The sequence below is a fragment of the Salvelinus namaycush genome, chromosome 13 (genome assembly GCF_016432855.1).
Source record: "Salvelinus namaycush isolate Seneca chromosome 13, SaNama_1.0, whole genome shotgun sequence".
NCBI classification, from domain to species: domain Eukaryota; kingdom Metazoa; phylum Chordata; class Actinopteri; order Salmoniformes; family Salmonidae; genus Salvelinus; species Salvelinus namaycush.
Window position 1 is genome coordinate 26,454,695 of NC_052319.1, and position 21,155 is coordinate 26,475,849.

General features: G+C 41.6%; 1 protein-coding gene across 1 annotated transcript; it reads right to left on the minus strand.

Annotated features, from left to right (window-relative positions):
- Window positions 1–2,358: 2,358 nt before the first annotated feature.
- LOC120058379 (integral membrane protein 2B-like) lies at window positions 2,359–21,120 on the minus strand. Its single transcript, XM_039007002.1, has 6 exons — window positions 20,846–21,120; window positions 5,948–6,079; window positions 5,504–5,740; window positions 5,235–5,345; window positions 4,869–5,019; window positions 2,359–3,253 (listed from the first exon to the last, which is right to left on the minus strand). Exons 1-6 carry the CDS (start codon window positions 20,924–20,926, stop codon window positions 3,165–3,167), a joined length of 801 nt encoding a protein of 266 aa, XP_038862930.1. The 5' UTR covers window positions 20,927–21,120; the 3' UTR covers window positions 2,359–3,164.
- Between the last annotated feature and the right edge of the window lie 35 nt (window positions 21,121–21,155).

Sequence of the window (21,155 nt, forward strand, 5' to 3'; positions counted from 1 at the left end):
GCCAACATGAGAAAAGCATCCACGGTGTGCTTCCCCATTGAACAAGAAGATGAAGTACATGACGAAGATCACCTTGACGACCCAGAGCTCTGGAATGACCTAACCCTGGAAGACCAGCAAACAGTGGATGCTGCTATTGCAAAAAAACAGCGCTTGCAGTGTTTTGCCCACACTCTCCAGCTGGTGGTGGGAGATGGCTTGAAAGAAACAAAGTGATGACTCCTTCTCTTTCAAAGTTATCAAAAATCAGCTCACTGCTGCGTACAAGCACAACATTCAAAGAGGTGTTTGATGCTGAATTTGGGGAAAGAGGCATCCCTGCTGCTGTCAACACAACATGGAACTCAACACTGAGACAAGTGAAGGCAGTTATCCAATGTGACCATCTAAAGATCAGTCATGTTCTAGAAAAGGCTGGGCACAAGGAGTTGTTGGGCACAAGGAGTTGTTGTTCACAGTACGGGAGTGGAATAAGTTGAAGGAGTTGGTGGACATCCTGATGCCATTTGGAGAAGCAACAGATATGACACGGGGAGAAGATAGTCACAATCAGTTCTGTTGTTCCCTCGGTCATGTCCTTGATTTCACCACTTGGAGCAGCGGAAGCCTCGAGTCCATTTCCTGAGTGGCCTGGTCAGAAGTCTCCAGGCATCCCTGAACAAAAGATTTCTTGGAATCTTCAATGTGAAAATGGCCAGGACACAAGATGGAATAACTGCCCCCTTTTCAGATCCAGTCTACCTCAAAGCAGCTGCCTTGGATCTGGATTTTTCTCTGATGTGGGCGGAGCACCATGTGCTGGTCAACGAGTAGGTGGCACAAAGAGTGAAAGGTAAATATTGAGTTTGAAGTAACTTTTTCTCATAATTTAATCCAATTGACTGCAACAATAATACTTTTTCAGTGTAACCCACATCACCAATACCGGCCTTTTTGTTTCTGCTATGCTTTTACATGTTTTGCCAGAACTGATTCTGCAAGATGCTACAGGGACTGAGCAAGCTGTGCCTCTTGTTAATGAGGAAGAGCGAGAGGACCATCGTTTTGGACAAGAAGAAGGGCTGTTTGCAGCATACTGTAAGAGGCAGAAGAAAGCTGTTGGGACCACTCCAGCAGTACTTTGACATATGCAAAGGACAGAATGCCCTCTTGTTCTGGGCAATGAACAGGAAGGCTCTTCCTTCACTGTCCCGAGTGGCCATCAGGGTCTTGGCAGTGCCTGCCTCGTGCTCCAGTGGAGCGTGTCTTCAGCCATGGTGGCATCATACTGCGGCCTCATTGTGCACATATGACTTAGACTTTTATCACATTTGGTCTTTTGCAAATGCAATGTATCATAGGGCCCTGAGATAAGAGAAAAAATGACTGTTTATGCATTACACAGTCTCCATGTTCAGGTTTCATCTCCCATCTTTGGGATCTGGATTGTTTTCTCAGACATTCAGGCCAGTGTTCAAATTGTAAGCCTACTTGAAGTTCAGTATCAGTTGTTTTGATGTACCTTTTAATAAATGATTAACTTTTATGGCAGGACTGTTTTAGGTGTGTAGAGTATATCTGGAGAGAGCACTACAATATTTAGTTTTTGTTGTCATATTGATGTGTCTTTCTCATGGCTACCCATGTATTTTCCATGGAAATATAAAGTTTATTTGGAAAGTAATAAATATATATTTGTCAAAGCATTCATGATTTGCATAAATGTAATATACTATTACTCTTAAATATGAAATGGTATTACATTTGGTGAAGAGCACATTATGACTTGTTTAGTACTCGAAACTCAACGTTTAGGACTTGATAATTGACTCGGACTTGCCTATCTTGACTTGGGACTTGAGTGCTAAGACTTACTTGTGATTTGGTCCCACCTCTGCAGCGTTCCACTACGATCATTTAACAGGGCTTATAGTCATACTTTGTCAACTGATCCGTCACCACATTTAGCTATCAGAGGAGACACATATTGCTATGGGAGCAAACATAAGCAAATGAGACAGCGCATACAGTCAACATGTACTAATGACTCCATTCAAAAGAGTGGCTCACAGGAAAAGGGCTGCAGGTAGCCTAGTGGTTAGAGTGTTGGGCCAGTAACTGAAAGGTTGCTAGATTGAATCCCCGAGCTGACAAGGTAAAACTCTGTCGTTCGGCCCCTGAACAAGGCAGTTAACCAACTGTTTCTAGGCCGTCATTGGAAATAAGAATTTGTTCTTAACCGACTTGCCTAGTTAAATAAAACGTTACATTAAAAAAAGACAAACGGATGGCGCCAAGTTAGCAGACAAATGTGTATTTAAGAAAAGCACTCAGACTTATTTGATATGTTCTTGACACAAACACACTGGCTATGCCATGGAGGTCTGTAGTACTGGTTTAAGATTTATTGTGGTGTTGGTCATATCTTTACAGAGGTTATATACAAATTAGTAATATAGATGGAGTTATCGAAAAAAAACAAAGAACTTAAACTAAATATTTTGATTCCAAAATAAAAAAAAGTGTGTTTTCCTTTGTTGACAACTATCTTGATATTTATTTATTCTTAAAGCTAGATGAAAGAAAAACATTTATCCACACTTATTTTAAGATGTTTTCCAGTTAAGAAATCTTAACAGTTTCAACAGAAAATGTAAAATCTATAAAACACCCTGGACTAGTCCCTTCTAAACCAGGTTCAGTGGTACAAAATGATACATTTGCTATGCCTTTGCACATTTGTTTCTGTATTCAAAAATACAAATTAGACTCGGTTTCAGAAAGTCTGACTATGCCATACATGATCTGCTTCAAGCCCCTTAATCCCAGTTTGATTACTTAAGTAATCTTAACATAGATCTTAAAATCATCAGTGAGGTTTACATTTTTGAAAAGCTAGCAGTCCCGCCGTTGAATATATCCTCCAAAAAATAGAAACCCTCTATCGAATAATTGCATCCCTGTATAATGAAGAAAAAAAACACGGAACTGATTGACAGATTTTAAGCAGAGACAAAATTGCCCCATTTCACATAAAAATGATCACACACACAACTACCTGATGTAGAATAACAAAATGGGAACATTTAAACCAGAAAGTGAGGATTGCAAATCTCCAACTGCGCTCCCAGTGAAATTAAGAGGTTGTACAGAGACGATGTCACACTTTGCCCACGGCGACGTCACTAGGGCTCACAGATCAAGGTCTCCACCACAAATTTGCTCTCAAAGTGACGGATCTTGTGGCAGTTGAGAGCTTCACGCTTCTGCATACCTGTAATGTGGGAGATGGAAAGGTTAAAATGCTGATCTACGCCTAATAAAAACCTGTATGAGATGCCACAATATGGTGTTTGGTTTTTCATACAGGCTCAGACTCATTGGGAGAACATTATTTTGGAAAGATATGAGTCATATATACTTTGTCATGTAGTGTGTGGACACCTGCTCATTGAACATCTCATTCCAAAATCATGGGCTTTAATATGGAGTTGGTCCACTCTTTGCTGCTATAACAGCCTCCACTCTTCAGGGAAGGCTTTCCACTAGATGTTGTGACATTGCTGCGGGGACTTGCTTCCATTCATCTACAAGAGCATTAGTGAAGTCGGGCACTGATGTTGGGGGGATTAGGCCTGGCTTGCAGTCAGCGTTCCAATCTAGCCCAAATGTGTTCAATGGGGTTGAGGTCAGGGCTCTGTGCAGGCCAGTCAAGTTCTTCCATACCAATCTCGACAAACCATTTCTGTATGGACATTGCCTTGTGCACGGGGGCATTGTCATGCTGAAACAGGAAAGAGCGATCCCCAAACTGTTGCCACAAAGTTGGAAGCACAGAATCGTCTAGAACATAATTGTATTCTGTAGCGTTAAGATATCCCTTCACTGGAACTAAGAGGCCTAGCCCGAACCATGAAAAACAGCCCCACACCATTATTCCACCTCTTCCACCAAACTTTACAGTTGGCACTATGCATCCGGGCAGGTAGCGTTCTCCTGGCATCTGCCAAACCCAGATTCATCCGTCGGACTGCCAGATGGTGAAGCGTGATTCATCACTCTAGAGAACGCATTTCCACTGCTCCAGAGTCCAATGGTGGCGAACTTTACACCACTCTAGCCAATACTTGGCATTCCGCATAGGGATCTTAGGCTTGTGTGCAGCTGCTCGGTCATAGAAACCCATTTCATGAAGCTCCCGACGAACAGTTCTTGTTCCAACGTTGCTTCCAGAGGCAGTTTGGAACTCGGTAGTGAGTGTTGCAACCGAGGACAGATGATTTTTACATGCTCCAGCACTTGGCGGTCCCGTTCTGTGAGCTTGTGTGGCCTACCACTTCCTGGCTGAGCCGTTGTTGCTCCTAAACGGTTCCACTTCACAATAGACTAGGGCAGCTCTAACAGGGCAGAAATTTGACTAACTGACTTGTTGGAAAGGTGGCATCCTATGACAGTGCCACATTGAAAGTCACTGAGCTCTTCAGTAAGGCCATTCTACTGCCAATGTTTGTCAATGGAGATTGCATGGCGGTGTGCTTGATTTTATACACCTGTCAGCAACGGGTGTGGCTGAAATAGCAGAATCCGGGGTGTCCACATACACTATATATACAAAAGTATGTTGCAATGCCCATGTGGTAGTTTTGTTAGACGTGTGTGCGCGTGCGAATACTTGTACGCGGACGTGTGTGTGAGTAGTGTGTTAGGTATGGGAGGTCTAACTGCGTGCTTAGAGACCAGTCAGTCATGATCTCAAGCTAAAAAGGGCTGAATGTAAGAGAAGCCTATTTCCTTTGGGCACGTTAGCATAGTTCTTCACTAAGAGCTATGAAGCGTGCGCAAGGTGTGATGTATGGTGTGTGTGTGTATTTATGCAGGTGTGTACTGACCCAGGATCCTGTCTCTGCGCTGAAGCTTATAGGTGTCCTTGCCCTGGCAGAGGTTGTTGATGAAGAATCCCAGTTGTTCCACGTTGTCCAGGCGCTCTGTCACCACCATCTCCTCATGGACCAGGTAGGACTGGGGCATGTAGGCACCAGCCTGGGGAAGAAAGAGGAATAAAACATCGACTAACACATCCTATCATTAACATCATGAGATATTAAGTGGTTCATTTCAAAAACATTTAATGTCAGTCTCTCTTACAACATTGTAAAAACAGTATAAGGTTACATTGGGTGCCCAGACTAGTGCGTAAGAAATCGAATGTATTACTATCATTATTGTAACATGGTTCATAAAGCAGTTCCTGTTACCTTGATGTTGACCAAAAGCTCCAGGAAGTCATTGGGAGGCATGACGATGGAAGTGTTGAGGGGGATGACATAGCACTTGTTCAGGAACAGGTCCAGGTAGGCAGTCAGTCTCTGTGGAGAACCGCCAATAGAACAGACTAAGATAACAACCTTAAGAAATGCCACTGAACACAAACAATCCATGGTCTGTGGATTGTTATCCCCACAGAAACAAACAGGGGTTAGCAAAAAACAGCAGGGTTGAAGTTTTCAATTCAGTCAAGTCTTACCCTGTGGAAGTCGTGGACGATGTCGGCGGGGTCGCCGTCTTCGAACTCGGGCACGGGTACGTTGATGAGAGCCACATCCTGGTCCGCCAGTATGCGGATGTTCTCCTGGATCATCTTGAAGCTGGAGGGCAGGTCCAGCTCCACATCCTCCTCCTCCTGGATCATCATTGTCTCCTCATGGTACTTCACAATGTCCTCCTCACGGTACTTCACCCCACACACAAACACTCTGCCCTCCTGGTGGACGGGAGGACACAGAAAACATTTATATTCCCACTTTTCACTGCATGGAGCTCTGCCCTTCTAGCAGAATGTATCTTTTGCCATGTCAAATAAAAAACATGTCATGTATTCAAATACAATAAATACAACATTCCAATCCTGCCAGTTACAGTATTCAATAACCCCTAGATAAACACAGGGGTCAGAGTGGTCCAGTCTCACCTCCAGAATGTAGTACCTGTAAAGGTAGGCCCCTCCCACAACCACGCCAGACAGCATCAGGGCCAAGCCCAGGCACACGCACCAGCACCAGGCCTTGGACTGCTGACGCACTGGCAGAGCCACCTCCGGATCCTGAAGAAACAGAGGGAAGAGGCAGAATGTGAGGCAGACAGACACACACACATACTGTATTTACAGGTTTCTAAGTCACTCAATCCCTCATCTTGCTCTCTTGAAACACTTCTCACTTCTGCCCATCTCTAACCTCTCCTTTCTCTGCCCTCGCTCTCCATTCATTTCTCTCACTTTCCTTTTCCACCTCACCCGTGTTCAAGGCAGTGTAGGAGGGATGGGCACAGCCACACTAGATATGAGAGTTTTGGCAACACTCCTGGTTCAAAACAACAAAAAGAGGTAGGGTTTGTTCAGAGGGGGTGCAGCACATTGGCAGGGGGGCTGCATGGCGAGCGGAGAAAAAACAAAGGCTGTGTTTAAGGAACGGATGAAGAGGGCTTCATTCTCCCCAAAGAGGCACAGAGTAGGGCGAGTGATGATGCAAATCAGCATCAGCACAGCAAGAGAGGGAGACAAAGAGATAGAAAGGTAGGTAGAGTAGGAGAACATAGAGAAAACAGAGGGTGGGGAGAGTAGACCATCTACAGTGTATATTCCTAATGCCTTGACATATTATTGTAGTCAATTTGTGATATCATAGACTAAGGCCAGGAGATGGGTTTGATCCTTGGATCTTGGTGTAATACAGCTGGTCTTAGCTCTATAAAAAAAAAAAAAACACTTGTGAACTAAAACACTAGCACTTGACTCACCCCAGACACTCCCAAACTTCCTGATCTTTATTAGGGAATTTCAGATGGGTCAAAGATCTAAGGAGGACTGCAAACCACCCAAAGGCCCTGCTGGCTATAATGAACAGCTAAGTGCTCTGATCAACAGCCATAGATTGAGCTGTTTGAGGTTGACTGAGGGAGTGAGTCATGTAGACAAACGACACAGTGTTTATCAAATCACAAACACGGGATTTCACGATAAGGTCTCTTCTTTAAAAACCCTCCACCACCTTCGTATCCCCTTGTGAAGGGACTTTCTAGACATGGGTCGACCCCTGGTCTAGCTGACCAAGGTAATGAGTATGGGCATTGGCGGAAAATCATTAAGTCTCAACATTCTTCAGTAATGCCCTGACGGAAAATTTCTCTACATTTCAACAAGAGGAAGTTCTAGAGCTGGCCTCCGAAGAAACAAGTTTTCTGACTGAGAACATTATTGTTGTTGAGCCCATCTGTACAGTTGAGGAGTATGACTGCATGAGTAAGCGTTTCTGGGTCCAAACAATAGTGTGACAGGAAGAGCCCACATTCTCAACCAAACTTCAGCAGAAAAGCTATAGCACAATGAGAAGCAAGCAATTCGCCCTTCCCAAGTAGTAAGAGCTAGCCTGACCTCAATCAAGTTAATGTCAACACAAATCTCGGAGCAGCAGGGTGGCGTTTCCAGGGAGACCCAAAGCAATAAAAAGAGATACTAGGAGGGAGAAACACAGGGGAGTAGGCTAATAGCAAAAACCAAGAGGGAGCAAGGGGGAGAGGAACACTAACGTATATCCCATTATATCCACTCTGTTCGGAAGCCTTGGCTGCAAGTGATTTCCTAGAGAGGGCAAAAAGGGAATATTTGAGGCTTTCTGGCTGGTTTAACTTCTAATCTCTTCCCCATGAGATCAAAATGCCAGGGTGGTTTTGCCTTTGCTGACCGAAGGGGAGTTTCCAGGGATAGGCTTTGACTTACTGTAAGAGTAAATAGGGTAATATAATGCACTAAAACAGGAACTTCTGCTTCATTAGCAACAAGAATCTCTGCCAATGACAACGTCTGATTCAAATGCTGTGTTGGGCCTACCTCACACCATTACACCCAGTGAGAAAAAAAAATCCCCATCATGAATGGTTTTGTAACTGAGTCTGTATGTGCCCAAAGCCATGAACGGTTTGGTTACAATCGGTTTGGAGTCAGAGGCTTTATTAAAGTTTACTTTCATCCCACAACCGCACATTAACCTCAGGTTTTTTTCTCATGTTGAACTTTGATAGTATAAGGCTGCTCCACTAAAATTAAACTTGGCCTCAGTTTTGTTCCTCCAGTCTGTTCCAATTCACTTCCTCTTCCTTTTGTGTTCTTCTGCTCTGACTATGTTGGTTTCCCCATTTCTGCAGGAAGAAAGGGAAGAACATACGCACATCCAGAAGCTGTATGCAGATACTGGACATCAGCGTAAATGTTATCAAGAAACATACTTCTGTCCCTGAAATAGACAATATGGGAGCATAGATTAGTGTACACTGCAGAAAACCTAGTCAAGTGTTTTAAAGGCCCAGTGCAGTCAAACATTTGAAATACACTGAACAAAAATATGAACGCAACTGTTGGTACCATGTTTCATGAGCTGAAATAAAAGATCCCATAAATGTTCCACATGGACAAAAAACATTTCTCTCACATTTTGTGCAGAAATTATTTTACATCTCTATTAATGAACATTTCTCCTTTGCCAAGATAATCCATGCACCTGACAGGTGTGGCATATCAGGCATAACAGCACGATCATTACACAGGTGCACCTTGTGCTGGGGACAAAAGGCCACTAAAATGTGTAGTTGTCACACAACATAATGCCACAGATGTCTCAAGTTGAGGGAGCATGCAATTGGCATGGTGACTGCAGGAATGTCCACCAGAGCTGTTGCCAGAGGATTGAATGTTCACTTCTCTACCACAAGCTGCCTCCAACATCATTTTAGAGAATTTGGCAATACGTACATCCGGCCTCACAACGTCTAACCAAGCCAGCCCAATAACAGCAAGTTTTCAGTTACCCCTCCCAGACAGTCCTATCAAAATTCATGCTTGAGAAATTGCTCATAGCTAGGAAACTATTTTTATTTCATTTATACCATTTTAAAAACAATCACAGTAAGGTACTTAATTGTCACCCAGAAATGATTTGATATTGAGATAAAAACAGCTGCATTGGACCTTTAAAAATACTGGATGTGCTGTACTTTATGTAGCCTAATATTGTCCTATACTTTAAGCATGTTTACTCTCCCCTCAGACAGAGATGGTCTTCTGCTCTGCTAAGCCCCCTCAGACCACTGGCTCTAGGCCTACATCTGGGGCTGCAATCACATCGCTCAGTCACGCTAGGGTGACGATCAATGCTTTGTCTGTGTGTCCAGTCACACCAAGGAAACCACTACACACGAACACTTGTGCTCCCTCTCAGATAAATGCCATTTCTGCCTATGGTACAATGAAACGCCACATGAACTGTGTGTTTCTGAGGCTTGCTGTGTCTTTATGTGCTTCAAATTGTTGTTGTGCGTGTCCTCGTCTTTCTCTCTTTGGAAAAGCCACTACAGACAAACACGTATGCATCGCCTTTGACTATGTAATCATTGTGGTTTCACATGGTATAGAGGGCGCCATTTGCTATGCTACATAAGTTGGGGGCTATGTGTTTCTATGTTATTTCTCCCTAGGGCCTTGAGGGTGAACTCAGCTGCTTATGCTTCCTCTTGTAAGAAAACAAAATAGGTTGCGTCAGAGCCTGCTCTCCCTTGGCTCAACGTCTTCTTCCAGCCTCTACCTCTGTTCCGAGGACTGTCTGTCCCTCAGCTATGGGTTCCTGCAAGTTTCCACATGCTCCCCAACCTGCTGATGCCACAGATAACAAGCATACAGCAGGTGTGGCCAGGTTTCCAGTATGCAAACTACCTGGCCTAGACTAATTCAGTGGTACTGACCGTCTTCATAAATCAAGCCATGCTGTATTATCGCTGCATTTACAACCTCAAAAATAATAATCACAAACGGGAGATGAGTACAATTTGTTTTCTATAGTATGCCTCTTTTTAAATTACCTAACAAGGAGAGAAAATACTTCCCCTTCTACTTTCGCACTGACAGAACATCTTAATTCTAAAGTTCAGGAATGTAACACCCTGAAAAGAGGTAGAATTTCAGTAGCTCGGAGACAGGTAGTGTTTTACTGTGACCGAGGAAGAGCTCACATTGCACAGGCAACTAAATCCTTATCTTCTTCCTTTTCCACCCCAACATGCCCAGAATATATCCTCAGTAATGCTCAGTGAACTTATGGCCAGCACGTCTTATTTACGAACCTTTCTAACCACTTTAGGGCTAGCAAATTTGACCATTCACACACTATTTCTGCATAAAACGGTCAAATCATTGCAATATTATAGCATAAAACTGACCCATCAAAAGGTGGGCTTGTAATTTCAACCAATCACTGCACATGTACCGCATAATATGGTTCAATCAAGCACCACGAAGGTTTTCGCTCAGCGCATTTTTGCGACCAATTGCCATGAAAAATGTCAGAATTACCACAGCAAAATCAAGCATTTTTGCATGCAAATATCACACAAAAATCCCTGAAAAATCATGGGGGGGACTGACTAGGCCAAGTCTATGCACTGGTGAATATTCGTCGCTCCTACTTTGCATTCACTTCCATACAACAAGCCATTTCCCTCCCATCTATAGAGACTGCTAATGACACATTCAAAACAGTCAGTTTGAACTTTCATTCTATTGTACATTTGCATGCTCCATCCATGATTTACATGCAACAGTTTATGCATTTATGTACCAACGTGTTGCCAAGGTTGTCTAATAACAACTAGCTCAGTAAGTAGCTGATGTGTTCAGCTGACAGGAAAAGACTGAGGTGCTAACTCGATATCAGATCTGCTTCCGTATTCAAACAAGCCGACCAGACAGACATGCCCTTGAAAGTTGCCTAGTCGAGGCCATGCAAACTACATAGGGGGATCTGCTGACAACCAAGTCTCTTGACTTCCTAATGTCAACTCTCTGGGCAGCCATCTTGTTTATAAAGTGGCTAGTAGGCAACTTGGAAAAACAACATACGTTTAGCTAGATCTACTGTTTCTATAACTGGCCGTCTTTTGGTCATATCTTACCCACACTAATAGGTTTAACCTGACAAAGGTTAAGGCAAATAACAATACCACATTCTAGGGGTGCCTCTGTGTTGTTAAGGGGTGTATGTCATTATGAAGTTGGCCTATACTTACATAATATTATTGAACTATCAAGTGGTTGCAGAGCAGACTCAGGCTTGCTCTTGGTCGAACCCTTGACAGCACATAGGACACACCCTCGCAGCTGCACTGTGCCGGCTGCCAATCACTCTGCCCCTGTAAATGAGAACTTGTTCTCAACTGGCCTACCTGGTTAAATAAATGTGAAATTAAATGAAACCTGTTAAATCAGGCAGAGTGTGAACAGAGCCAACTGACACTGTCCGTCTCTCACTCCATCTGATGAGCTACTGACCTACACATTCCCTTAGACGGCTTCCCTAGCCAGGCGAGCGGCATCCTGCCAGCAGGGAAGTGGTGTAAAAACACCCTCCATTTTATGGAGCATTTTTACCTGAGACTTATCCCAGTGTTTTACTAAAAAAGGCTCAAACTTTTGAGTTTCCACTTCCATGGACCGTCTCCAGTCTCACGGCATCGGTGGACCTGCTCCGACTTGGTGCCACGGCCTGGCCACCGGTTCGTTTCATCTGGCTTCTACAATACAATGAATGGCTAACTGAACATTGGTAAAACACCTTGTCTTGATGCAGAGGTTGTTGATTCTGCTCGCCCAAAGTCCTGTATCACACTTCTGATGGAAACACAGTTCCCGAAAAAGAACACTAGAGCTTACATTAACATAGACACTGGCAACACACTGGTGTGGGGTAAGTCTCAGGTGAAGAATTCCCCTGAAATGCATTTGAAGCCTATGCCTGCCTAGCTAACCTGAATGCATGCTGCCTATTGGGCCCAAGAGTAGGCTACTTTGGTCATCTTGCTTTGTCTCTAAACTCATCCGAGTGAACATTTGGCCAGCAAGAAAACACTGACTACCCCAAATAAAAACAAGATAACTGTCCCCTAAACTACCCCAAAAAGTTCAAAGGAGCAAACATACTGTATAGGGTGATTCAATGCCAGCATGGGCTGATTTTTTTGTTTTGTGGTATTAGACTGTTCTGGCAATTATCACATAGAACCTTCATTGGAAGGTTGTTTGATATGCTTTTTTTGTAACACAACCAACCATACACGATACAGACAACACCTTGGTGTCATTATACTCCTAATAGTGGGCTCTAAAATATGGAGTATCGCTACATTCTGAAATACAATTTCACATCCATATATTCAACATGAAAACTATTAATATGTTGCTATGTGCATAATAGCAAAATTTAGGGATTGAGAACAATGCCGCGGAGGCAGCAGCATCAACATCCCTGTGTTTTGAGAGAAATGTCTGGGTTTGACAGGTGTTGCTCACGGTTTGAGCAAGAAAACAATAACTGATTGGATAAATTGATCAAAGTGCTGTGCATAGCCAATATATGAAGGGCCTACATATCAACTTTCATAGCGAATGCTTTTGTTCATATGTTTTGTGCGTATTAATTGAATATTGCCAAATGCATCAGTAAAATATATTGCGCCTCTAATGGAACCCTTGCTGTTGATAGATTGCAAAGCAGCATACAACTGACCTAAACGTTTGGAAATAAGTTCACTTTCGCATCCATAGCCTTTAAAATGCATCTCAAGTGCATTGTTCAGTTCACATCTAAAGGCTGGGGGTCATTTAGGATGTTGTTTTTTCAACAGGACAATGACCCAAAACCAAACTCCAGGCTGTGTAAGGGCTATTTGACCAAGAAGGAGAGTGATGGAGAGTGCTGCATCAGATGACCTGGCCTCCACAATCCCCCGATCTCAACCCTAGTGAGATGGTTTGGGATGAGTTGGACAGCAGTAAAGGGAACAGCTAACAAGTGCTCAGCATATGTGGGAACTTCTTCAAGACTGTTGGAAAAGCATTCCAGGTGAAGCTGGTTGAGAGAACACCAAGAGTGTGCAAAGCTGTCATCAAGGCAAAGGGTGGCTACTTTGAAGAATCTCATATTTGTTTAACACTTTTTTGGTTACTACATGATTCCATGTGTTACTTCATAGTTGAGGTATTCACTCATTCTACAACGTAGAAAATAGTAAAAATAAAGAAAAACCCTGCAATGAGTAGCTGTGTCAACTTTTGACTGGTACTGTATATATATATCTACAGAAATAAGCTAGATATTGCTTCTGTTGGCTGTTTGAGTGTTTGTTTAATAGCCTACTGATTCCGTGAGCACCAAGCCTCATGCAACGGCAAAATGTTGGGTAAAGCAATTTCACAGATTTGGCGGTTTTTAATCTTTGCTATGCTGTAATAAAGGCTTTACAATTTTTTTTCCCGTTAGAACAGACTGCTATTAGGTATCATTTATTTAGTGTTGTTTACACTGTTCCAAACAGGCATAAAAAATGAATCTAACAGCACCTGTTTGTCACATAATATGCATGCAGCTCTCGCTCCTATACTCTCCTTTTTCTTGATTTCATTGTTATTATTACAATGATCATTATTATAATAATGTCGTTATCATTAGTAGGCTTTGTATAGTATCCTTGTATAACCACCACCTAGCTGTAGGCCTAAGAGCATGTCCTGTTTAGTCTTAATACCGTAACTTATTTCAATATATAGGCTACTGCATCAAATCAATCATTAATTTGTTCATGCATCAGAGCATACGAGACATTCATGCTTTGAAATGCAATCAAGCATTTTAGTTTTAAAATTAAACAAGGGAGCTTTGAATTAGAGGTCGACCGATTATGATTTTTCAACGCCGATACCGATTATTGGAGGACAAAAAAAGCCGATACCGATTAATCATTTTTTTATTTTTTATATATACAGTAGATCACAAAAGTGAGTACACCCCTCACATTTTTGTAAATATTTGAGTATATCTTTTCATGTGACAACACTGAAGAAATGACACTTTGCTACAATGTAAAGTAGTGAGTGTACAGCTTGTATAACAGTGTAAATTTGCTGTCCCCTCAAAATAACTCACACAGCCATTAATGTCTAAACCGCTGGCAACAAAAGTGAGTACACCCCTAAGTGAAAATGTCCAAATTGGGCCCAAAGTGTCAATATTTTGTGCGGCCACCATCATTTTCCAGCACTGCCTTAACCCTCCTGGGCATGGAGTTCACCAGAGCTTCACAGGTTTCCACTGGAGTCCTCTTCCACTCCTCCATGACGACATCACGGAGCTGGTGGATGTTAGAGACCTTGCACGCCTCCACCTTCCGTTTGAGGATGCCCCACAGATGCTCAATAGGGTTTAGGTCTGGAGACATGCTTGGCCAATCCATCACCTTTACCCTCAGCTTCTTTAGCAAGGCAGTGGTCGTCTTGGAGGTGTGTTTGGGGTCGTTATCATGTTGGAATACTGCCCTGCGGCCCAGTCTCCGAAGGGAGGGGATCATGCTCTGCTTCAGTATGTCACAGTACATGTTGGCATTCATGGTTCCCTCAATGAACTGTAGCTCCCCAGTGCCGGCAGCACTCATGCAGCCCCAGACCATGACACTCCCACCACCATGCTTGACTGTAGGCAAGACACACTTGTCTTTCTACTCCTCACCTGGTTGCCGCCACACACGCTTGACACCATCTGAACCAAATAAGTTTATCTTGGTCTCATCAGACCACAGGACATGGTTCCAGTAATCCATGTCCTTAGTCTGCTTGTCTTCAGCAAACTGTTTGCGGGCTTTCTTGTGCATCATCTTTAGAAGAGGCTTCCTTCTGGGACGACAGCCATGCAGACCAATTTGATGCAGTGTACGGCGTATGGTCTGAGCACTGACAGACTGACCCCCCACCCCTTCAACCTCTGCAGCAATGCTGGCAGCACTCATACGTCTATTTCCCAAAGACAACCTCTGGATATGACGCTGAGCACGTGCACTCAACTTCTTTGGTCGACCATGGCGAGGCCTGTTCTGAGTGGAACCTGTCCAGTTAAACCGCTGTATGGTCTTGGCCACCGTGCTGCAGCTCAATTTCAGGGTCTTGGCAATCTTCTTATAGCCCAGGCCATCTTTATGTAGAGCAACAATTCTTTTTTCCAGATCCTCAGAGAGTTCTTTGCCATGAGGTGCCATGTTGAACTTCCAGTGACCAGTCAGTATGAGGGAGTGTGAGAGCGATGATACCAAATTCAACACACCTGCTCCCCATTCACACCTGAGACCCTGTAACACTAACGAGTCACATGACACCGGGGAGGGAAATGGCTAATTGGGCCCAATTTGGACATTTTCACTTAGGGGTGTACTCACTTTTGTTGCCAGCGGTTTAGACATTAATGGCCGTGTGTTGAGTTATTTTGAGGGGACAGCAAATTTACACTGTTATACAAGCTGTACACTCACTACCTTACATTGTAGCAAAGTGTCATTTCTTCAGTGTTGTCACATGAAAAGATATATAAAGATATGCACATTTGTGGCCTGCTGGAGGTCATTTTGCAGGGCTCTGGCAGTGCTCCTCCTTGCACAAAGGCAGAGGTAGCGGTCCTGCTGCTGGGTTGTTGCCCTCCTACGGCCTCCTCCACGTCTCCTGATGTACTGGCCTGTCTCCTGGTAGCGCCTCCATGCTCTGGACACTACGCTGACAGACACAGCAAACCTTCTTGCCACAGCTCGCATTGATGTGCCATCCTGGATGAGCTGCACTACCTGAGCCACTTGTGTGGGTTGTAGACTCCGTCTCATGCTACCACTAGAGTGAAAGCACCGCCAGCATTCAAAAGTGACCAAAACATCAGCCAGGAAGCATAGGAACTGAGAAGTGGTCTGTGGTCACCACCTGCAGAACCACTCCTTTATTGGGGGTGTCTTGCTAATTGCCTATAATTTCCACCTTTTGTCTATTCCATTTGCACAACAGCATGTGAAATTTATTGTCAATCAGTGTTGCTTCCTAAGTGGACAGTTTGATTTCACAGAAGTGTGATTGACTTGGAGTTACATTGTGTTGTTTAAGTGTTCCCTTTATTTTTTTGAGCAGTGTATATAATAAAAAATGGCGCCCAAAAATACCGATTTCCGATTGTTATGAAAACTTGAAATCGGCCGTTCCGATTAATCGGTCGATAGCTCTACTTTGAATGCATGCAACTGTTTTTAGACTGCTATAATAAAGGCTTTATAGATTATAATTTTTTTCCTTTAGAACAGCCTCTCTGGTACACATATTTGTGTTGTCTAAACTGTACCAAATGGCCAGAAACAAAATACTATTGTAATCCAACAGCAACATAACTCACAACACTTACTGCTATACCCTCCTTTATCTTGATCTCCAGTAGTTTCTACAACTAAGTAAAATGTCTTCCATAGATCTGACTTCACCTTTCCCTCCTGAGCAACCAGTAAACATTCACCCGTTCCAAGTTGCTTTCATGTCCTCCGCATCCATTTTGCTGTCGACATTACTGTGTTTGGAGTTTGTTATAACCAATTTATTGATGTGATTATGATAGGCTATAGGTCAGGCCCTATTGGTCACATGTAAAGAGAGCAAGGGTTGAGGGAATGGTTTTCCTAAACAAATTAGGGATTTGAAATGTTGCAGCTTCAGCACAGAGAGCGCAATTAACACTTGCTGTGCTGTGGTGCCTTTTCTCTGCAGTAGGGAGGAGAGCGAGACAACGTGCGCCAGTCACAAAGGCACTCGCTGTCATTATTATTTATTTTTTTAACAGTGTGCCCATCGGGCTCTTAAGTTATTTGTGTCTTAATTATTTAATCAAATAGTGTGCTTAAAGCATCAGACAAGCTCAATGCATATGTAGTTGATTTTATTCAAACATAGGGTGTCTTTATATGGAAAAATAAGTTTAAACAGTTAGACCAATCGATTGGTCGAAAGAACAGAACGACTCTCGGTAGACCAATACAAAATGTTTGGGGGGGAACAGCACTAGTTTAAAGAGTATATTGTGCCAAACCATACATCTAAAAATAAGCTAAATCAAAAAGGGTACTTTTGAGACATTTATAATAATATTTAATGTTGAATAAATTAATGTGAACATTTTATATTCAGAATATACAAATACTCCATATTTTAGAGCACACTATAAGGAGTATAATGACACCAAGATGTTGTCTGTACCATGTATAGTGAAAGGATCATAGTCTTACAAACAGCATGTATAGGTCTAAAAAGGGCCCAAAAATGGCCACTTTCATTATATTTTTAAATGTGTGATACAATGTAAAAAGCGTGTAAAGGTATGTGTGTGGCAAATTCCAAACTTTTTCCCAACAGATATTATCAATAAATACATTCCAATAAGGCATGACATAAGGTATAGATACAACATCCTGCTGAAACAAGGTTCGTATCGCTCTGTTGTTGAATGGACCAAAAGAGAAACAAATCTTTCCTACTGATGAGTCAACAGGGTCAACGGAAGGTAGGCTCTGAGGGTCAGGTCTTGACACGTTCCTGAATAATAAAGCAACACCTGAGGAAATGGCATCTAAAACAATTGCAAAATCTTAAGGTGCTACAGGGACCTTGGAAAAGTGATAAGAATTCCTTATAACTGAGTAAAAGACTCTCTGCATTTACCAGTTGGCTCACCAATAGGATTATTATTTCGGAACCAATATTCTAAAAACAAATAAGTATTTTTATACAATATATCCCGATTATTCCATATATAATATCTGTGTGGAGAATAATTATGCTTATAAATTAAGGACCATGACAAGAAAACCTGCCGATGAAAAGCAGAACGTTTCACTGGAACTTTGTCAATATTATAATTGCAAACCAACATGAAGTTAAGGCCACCAAAAGTAGAGAAGAGGAATAAGGAATGAGGAATAAAATTCCACATAGAAGTGGGTCTTCTTAGGAATTGTTTTATCCAATTGATCTTAAAAGTATTATTTAAGGTAGTAAAGTCCAGAAAATTCAGCCCACCATTCTCATAAGTGTTCATTACAACAGTTTTCCTAATGTAATGGGTACGGTTTCTCCACAGAATGTTGAAAAGCATCTGGTCTATCTCCTTGCTTATTTTACTGTCAAGATATAAAGATAGAGCGTCATATGTTAGTCTAGAGATTAGAGGTCGACCGATTAATCGGAATGGCCGATTAATCGGGGCCGATTTCAAGTTTTCATAACAATCGGAAATCGGTATTTTTGGGCGCCGGTTTGACGATTTTTTTTTCTTTATTTAATCTTTATTTAACTAGGCAAGTCAGTTAAGAACACATTCTTATTTTCAATGGCGGCCTAGGAACGTTCTGCTCGGGGGATCCAATCTTGCAACCTTACAGTTAACTAGTCCAATGCTCTAACACCTGATTACATTGCACTCCACGAGGAGCCTGCCTGTTACGCGAATGCAGTAAGCTAAGGTAAGTTGCTAGCTAGCATTAAACTTATCTTATAAAAAACAATCAATCAATGACTGTCATTGCTCCAATGTGTACTTAACCATAAACATCAATGCCTTTCTTAAAATCAATACACAAGTATATATTTTTAAACCTGCATATTTAGCTAAAAGAAATCCAGGTTAGCAGGCAATATTAACCAGGTGAAATTGTGTCATTTCTCTTGCGTTCATTGCACACAGAGTCAGGGTATATGCAACAGTTTGGGCCGCCTGGCTCTTTGCGAACTAATTTGCCAGAATTTTACGTAATTATGACAACATTGAAGGTTGTGCAATGTAACAGGAATATTTAGACTCATGGATGCCACCCGTTAGATAAAATACGGAACGGAATAAACGTTTTGTTTTCGAGGTGATAGTTTCCGGATTAGTCAAAGGTATATGGTTTAGAGCGAAATAGTCGACGTGTTATAATTCCTGTAATAACTTGCGGCTGAATTTGAAAGGGGTTCCTTCGTTATTTTACCGTTCATGTCTTCCATAGAAAATGTCTTGATCTACTTCAAATAAGGTCTGTGTTTCGTGCAGGCTTAAACCGCCTCGACGTTTTGATACCCGTGTAAATCTCACTAGGATAAGGTAACGTTTGTCAACATATTTTCATGAATCCACTCTACAAAAAAATGTATATTCGCTTATATTTAGCCAATATTGATCAGAGTTACCTTGTCCTATGGATATCTACACAGTTATAAAATTGGCACGGTGATGTAAGCCTACACGAAACACAGACCTTATTTTAAGTGAATCTAAAAATATCCTATGGAATAAATGAAGGAACCGCTTTTCAGATTTTGCTAAAAGGTGTCATGGGAATTATGACTCGCACTTTGGTTGTCAATTCTTACCATGCCCATTATTAAAATAGGATTTCCTGCATATAGAAATTAAAGTTTTTGTTTTCAACATTCATCACAGGTAACTTAAACTCTATTTTTATTCAAACAGTTGAGAGTATTTGTCTCCTAAGCAGACTCTTCAGTATCATTATCACTTCAGAGCTGTGTGCGTGTGTGTATTTGTGTATTATATTAAGTTAAAATAAAAGTGTTCATTGTTCATTCAGTATTGTTGCAATTGTCATTATTACAAAATTGTGTGTGTGTATGATATATATATATTTTTTTTTAAATAAATCGGACGATTAATCGGTATCGGCTTTTTTTGTCCTCCAATAATCGGTATCGGCATTGAAAAATCATAATCGGTCGACCTCTACTAGAGATACCTTCAGCCTTGGTTATTAGGACTTCCTTTTAAAGGCAAGTCCCTCTGTAGCCATTGATTTAGCTACTTCTGGTTTTTTTTAATAAGGGGGTTAAAATTTAGTAAGCCTCTAGACTTCTGATCCTTTGTAATGGTTATGCCTAAATATGTAAGTATTTTTACTGGAATACCATAATATGAAGGTGTCACACAATCTTTGACAGCCATCAGTTCACATTTATTAGTGTTAAGGTATAGACCAGACGCTTTGGAAAAGGATTGTATCACATTGATCGATATGGGAATTTGGTTAGCATCTTTCAGAAAAAGTGTAGTATCATCAGCCAGCTGGCTTATAATAATTTCTTTACCAGCTATGGAAATACCTTGTACAGGACTATTATTTTAAAAAATTGTAAGAAGTTGGGTGATTAATAAAAACAGGTATGGCGAGATAGGACAACATTGCCTAATTCCTCTCTTTAACTCAAATCTAGGTGAGGAGCCATATTTCAATTTGATAGAGCTGTTACCATTTGCATAGAGAGTCTTAATAGCCTTACAGAAAAAAATCCCCAAAGCCACATTTCTCAAGGGAGTGGAAGAGGAACTGATTCTCTACTGTGTCAAATGCTTTATAAAAATCTAAAAATAATATGAAGCTATCCTCGGTTATTAGTAGTCAAGTATGTCTAATATTAGTCTGACATTGTTAGAAATATATCGGTTCCTCATAAAGCCAGACTGTTTCATCAATGATTGCATCCAGGACATCTTTAATTGTTTTTGCAAGTAGTAAGGCTAATATCTTATAGTCATTATTAAGAAGACAAATTGGATGCCAGTTATCGTTAAGCAGCACTTATTTTTTAGGCTTGGGTATCAGTGTTATTAACCCCTGACTCATTGTAGGAGGGAGAATATTGTTTTTAATACTCTCTAAAAAGACTTCAAATAGGAAGGGAGCAACTTGTTCAGAAAATAATTAGTAAAATTCTGATTTAATTCCATCAAAACCTGGTGATTTATTGTTCTTTAGATGTTTGATATACTCTATAATCTCTTCAACTTTGATGGGCTCATCACACTGTTTAGATTCTATATCACTGATAGAGTGAACATTATTCAGTGAGTCAAAAAACATATATATGGATTGCTGACAGTACGTATAGCTATACAATTTTCTGTAAAAATTACTACAGTATTTAGCGACTCACCTTGTCCTCGGGAATGAGGGTTTCGCAGTCCTTTTTCACTTCCTTCTGCCCGAGGGCCGAATTAAAAGAAACCTTCACCATCGTGAAATGCACACTTTATTTGATTTCGAAAAAAAGAGAACGACTGTGTTTATCACGTCGAAATTGTTTGGTATCTTGCTGTAACAACTCCAAAATCAGACGTCGTAGTTTAACACAACTCGTACTGCTTAACTCAAACGCAATAGCAGACAGACTCTTCTCTACTTTTCTTCAGTATTTAGTATAGCTAGATGTGGCTCCGCCTCTTTCTCTTTTTGATTTAATGACC